Source organism: Leguminivora glycinivorella, chromosome 5, assembly GCF_023078275.1.
Source record: "Leguminivora glycinivorella isolate SPB_JAAS2020 chromosome 5, LegGlyc_1.1, whole genome shotgun sequence".
NCBI lineage: Eukaryota > Metazoa > Arthropoda > Insecta > Lepidoptera > Tortricidae > Leguminivora > Leguminivora glycinivorella.
The window spans coordinates 10,104,759-10,109,682 of NC_062975.1; the positions used below are offsets into that span (position 1 = coordinate 10,104,759).

General features: G+C 36.6%; 2 protein-coding genes across 2 annotated transcripts; one reads left to right on the plus strand and one right to left on the minus strand.

Annotated features, from left to right (window-relative positions):
• The first annotated feature begins 67 nt into the window (after window positions 1-67).
• On the plus strand, window positions 68-1,622 carry LOC125226155 (chromatin modification-related protein MEAF6). The gene is made up of 4 exons (XM_048130055.1): window positions 68-378; window positions 536-739; window positions 821-857; window positions 942-1,622. Exons 1-4 carry the CDS (start codon window positions 232-234, stop codon window positions 1,373-1,375), a joined length of 822 nt encoding a protein of 273 aa, XP_047986012.1. The 5' UTR covers window positions 68-231; the 3' UTR covers window positions 1,376-1,622.
• Window positions 1,614-4,508, minus strand: LOC125226154 (osteopetrosis-associated transmembrane protein 1). Its single transcript, XM_048130054.1, has 5 exons — window positions 4,219-4,508; window positions 2,712-3,019; window positions 2,388-2,623; window positions 1,984-2,155; window positions 1,614-1,872 (listed from the first exon to the last, which is right to left on the minus strand). The coding sequence occupies exons 1-5, from the start codon at window positions 4,287-4,289 to the stop codon at window positions 1,820-1,822; spliced, it is 840 nt and encodes a 279-aa protein (XP_047986011.1). The 5' UTR covers window positions 4,290-4,508; the 3' UTR covers window positions 1,614-1,819.
• Window positions 4,509-4,924: the final 416 nt, after the last annotated feature.

A 4,924-nucleotide genomic window follows, 5' to 3' on the forward strand; every position in this document is an offset into this window, starting at 1 on the left:
TGTTCCTAGCTTAATCGTCATTCCGTTCGTTCATTCGCCAATCGTTCATTCATTGTTCATTGTCTTATCTGTCAAAATCAAAAGTGAAAGAGAGTGCTTCATGATTCACGGCAATGGATATTGTGTGCCTATTTAATCGTTTTTTGTTGTGATATAAAGTTTTGCCGTATTAATTTGATCACTATAATTGATATTGAATTATGAGCACGTAGTAAATCACCAAATAGCGATATGGTTGTGTCACCGCAAAGCCCTGTTGATGAAACCCAAACTGTACGCGCTGCTAAAATCAATATGGCGTCAAAACAAAGTTCTGTGTCTGTTGCTGACACAAGAGCAGAACTTGCTGATTTAGTGAAGAGAAAGGCTGAAGTGGCTGTTAGTATGAACAATTATTAGTCTCAAAATGAATCTGAACGTCTTATAATAATACTTAGATTATTAATGAAACTATTTGACGTTGATACGTCATGAGTCATGACATGAACGTAAACATAGAGATGTTTCTATAAAAATAATAATTATTGCTTTTTAGGAAACACTGGCTAACTTGGAACGACAAATATATGCCTTTGAAGGATCCTACTTAGAAGACACGCAACTCTACGGCAACATAATCCGTGGCTGGGACCGCTACCTAACTACCAACAAAAGCACCAATTCCAAAGCAGACAAGCGCAATCGAAAATTCAAAGAAGCTGAACGACTGTTTTCCAAATCTTCCATTACGTCTATGGCAGTAAGTTCCTCTCTAAATCAACTGGCCTATGCTAAAACTTATTGTAATATATCATATAATGATTCTTTCATTGTTTTGCAGGCAGTTAGTGGACTTGTTGACCCAGCAGAAGCAAAGAGTAAGCATATTGATATTTGTAATTCTTCAACTAATCACCTTATTATTAAGATAATACTAAATGAATTTTCTGATGGTTTTACAGATGAAAGGCATAGTGAAACAGAGTCGCAAACAAATGAGGATTCATCGGACACACAAATCAGCTCCAACTTGAACATTGGCAGTTTGAACCACACAACAATTCATGGTTCTACAGAGAGCATTGCCTCAAAGCCTTCTGGCAAACAACACACTAATGGCATAGAAAAGGTCATCAGCCATTCTCAAACGAAGCAAAATGCTACCCAGAAAATGGCTGCCTCTTCTGGGATGCTGCAAAAAGCATTTGGCAGTGACAGTAAAATGCTATCTGCCGTTGGCCTGGACAGCAGACCTGGCACCCCAAAAGACAAGGATTCAAGTATAAACATGTTGAAGGGGGATTCAACACCAAACTCATTAAAACAAAAACTGAATAATAGCAATAGTAGCAGTAGTGTGAAGAAGAACAATAACAAGAAAGCACGACACAGATAGAACATTTTTGATGAGTTTTGAAATGCAATAATATTACAATGTACAACTCTAGATTTGGCTATGAATGATGTGCCTAGAACAATTTAATATTCCGGTATGGCTAGAGCAACTGGTCTTGTTATCATGCAACAAACATTTTCGAATCACCTATCTGATACAGCACAAAGAACAAGTCTTGCTGACAAAGTCACTGCCAATTGTGTTAGCCTTTCTGGAATTCAACAATAAAATACAGATGTTAACAAAATAATGTCTTTTATTTCTTTGGCTATATTTTTACAAAACACAATTCACAATTATACTTAATTAAACACATTTAGTGACAAACCCAGCTACTGGGTCTTTTACGATTTTGTTCTGTGGCAGATGTCATGTTTGGCTGGGTGACACACCTCCCCAAATGCTATATGAAACAAACTGCCAAGCAGATTGTCAATTGAAGTGTTAATTAATCCTCCCTGTACTAGACCTCATGAAAGTTTGCTTGAATCTGGATTCTGGAATAAAAGCATAACAATATAAACAGTTAAGAAAAAGGCAAGATAATTACATAATTGTCAAAATGTTGGATTAGACCATAAATGCCAATAAAATTCATTCATACTTACGCTTCAAAACATTAGGCAAATCCCTAATTGGCCCACAGTATCTCATAGCTAGATAGAATAGTACAGGCAGTGCTGATATAATTGCAGAACAGCACAAGAATACTATTTCTGGTGCCTTCCTCAACTTGCAACAGTCCAAGTCTTTACTCCACACTGACCTTGTTGTATTCATCTAAAAATATATAAAGTATTATAGGTGTAATCAAAGACCTGCTAAGCTAAACAATTGTATGTCAATTGTGTACAAGGCCTCCAAGTGTCCAGAGCTGGATTAGAGTCGGTGTCCTTTTCTGGACATATAACTAAACTGCTCAGCCATCTGGTAATGGTGGCAAGGGTCAAAATTTCCAAGTATATGACAATTTCTGAAGGTAAAGTTTCAAAAAGAAACATTATAAACTCACCAAGTCTACCACATCCATACAAACACTGTCAACGCCAATGCCATCAGCACTCAGGGACTTGTAGAACTCGTCCAGTTCCACATATAGTTGCATGCAGTTTTCGCACACCTTGTCTGTGTCATTCCCATATTTATTAATATTATCAAGGATACACTCCATAGTTTCATTGTGTAATTTATCAAACTTTTTTGTATTATTTGATGTTGTGGGGATATTTCCATCCCACTCAAAACAATCTGAAAATAATAATAAATGAAAGCATAGTGTAGTTTGTATACTGTAGAAGGCCTGTTAGAAGTAAATGCATCAACAAAATTTACTTACTGTTACAATTTCCTTTATCCCAAACAGATGCTATATGAGTCTGCAAGTCAAGCACGGCATCCAATCTATCCTGAGATAAATATAAAGATCTGCAAGTAGTGCCATTGTCCTCTGCACTCAATAACTCATTGAAATCCAATACAAAATTAGCATATTCATTGACACACTTCTCGCAGAGTCGTACGGGCCTGGCATAGATAATGGAGCACATTGTGAGGTTCGAAGCAGAATGAGCAAATGTTTTCAAGAGTTCTGTACATTTGACCGAGTCATTAGATAAACCACCATTCGCATTGTAGAGGTATGACCTAAAAAGATAGTGCTAATTTAATAGTAGTAGTGTTATAATTATTTTTTTAAATCAGGACTTAATCGCGTATGACTACATATTAAACTGACCTCTAACGTTTCAGGGACGGCGTTGTCCCCGTGGTCTCCGAGACGTTGGAGGCCAGTTTAATATGTAGTCATACGCGATTAAGTCCCGATTTTAAAAATAATTGTGAAAGTTTAAATCAGTAGTAGTGTTATTTCGAACATAATTATTATATTTGACGACCGGTCTGGCTCAGTCGGTAGTGACCCTGCGGCCTGCCTGCTGCGCTGCGGTCCCAGGTTCGAATCCCGGTAAGGGCATTTATTTGTGTGATGTGCACAGATATTTGTTCCTGAGTCATGGATGTTTTCTATGTATCATCATCGGCCTCATCTATAACAGACTATAGAACCAGTGTCAAGAGGGGCGACATCGTTTTTCATGACTATGTAATCCAATACGGGAGCGACAAACACGACCACAACTCGGGCAGGTGAAGTGTGCACTCGACGAACACGTATCGCGCTGATGACGCTTGGCGCGCTTACTTGCGAGTGTTGCAAACCAAGAGTTGTCGTGGATTTTGCATGATTTTCTATGTATACATATAAGTTAATATAATTGACGTTGAATTGAAATGAATTGAATTGAAATACATATAATTGACGACCGGTCTGGCGCAGTCGGTAGTGACCCTGCCTGCTACGCCGCGGTCCCGGGTTCGAATCCCGGTAAGGGCATTTATTTGTGTGATGAGCACAGATATTTGTTCCTGAGTCATGGATGTTTTCTATGTATATAAGTATTTATATATTATATATATCGTTGTCTGAGTACCTGCAACACAAGCCTTCTTGAGCTTACCGTGGGACTCAGTCAATCTGTGTAAGAATGTCCTATAATATTTATTTATTTATTTATTTAAGTATTTATATATTATATATATCGTTGTCTGAGTACCCATAACACAAGCCTTCTTGAGCTTACCGTGGGCCTCAGTCAATCTGTGTAAGAATGTCCTATAATATTTATTTATTTATTTATATTAGAAATTCTGGGAGCCAAGAGGAACACCAAAATAACAGAGGGCGTATAATACCATAAAAATTCTAATTTGTTTATCAGCCTCTGTCGTTTTAATACGCAAGAGCATATTATTTACAGGGGCAAATAAATACTATTGTTACTTACAATGGCACATCAGCGGTAAATAATTGGAAGTGCAAGAGGAAGACTAAGAGCGTAGAGCAGCTTCGATACATTTTGTTAATATTTCAGTGTAAACAATAAAATTACCACTACTTATGTTCTTAATCATTCAAGGTAATCAACATTACACATTTAAATTTCCTTTAGTATTATATTGAAATTACACTTTGAGAGGTTCTGCTAATTAAATTAACATGTTTTTCCAACTGTTTCAGCTTTCAGAATTAACACAAAGAGCTTGTAACATTCCTAATTCCGTCTGTTTTGATTTTGATAGCAACTTGTCAAGTGTCACGCAAGTGTCACTGACACTGACAATTTTATCTCATCAAGTCAATGGAAATCAACCAATCTGCCAGAAAACATAACAGGTCCATTACAAACATAGGAGCATTGAACATTTTAATGACAAGATTTTCTTGACTGTTTATACATAAATAAAGCAAAATATATCTATAATATTTCTGTAATTTCTGTTGTATTGCATCTCTTTCATCACTATGTAAAAGTGAAAGAGATGCAAAACAAAGTTTTCTACAGAAATGAAACAAGTATATATTTCCTTCTCTTTCTCATGATTTGCCATGCCGTTTAAGACTTTTCCTAAAACGCGAGAAATCGCTATTTATTTAGTGTTTTGGCGTTGTTGACATTCGTGTTGTGACAGTTGTGTTTTGTCAACTTTTGA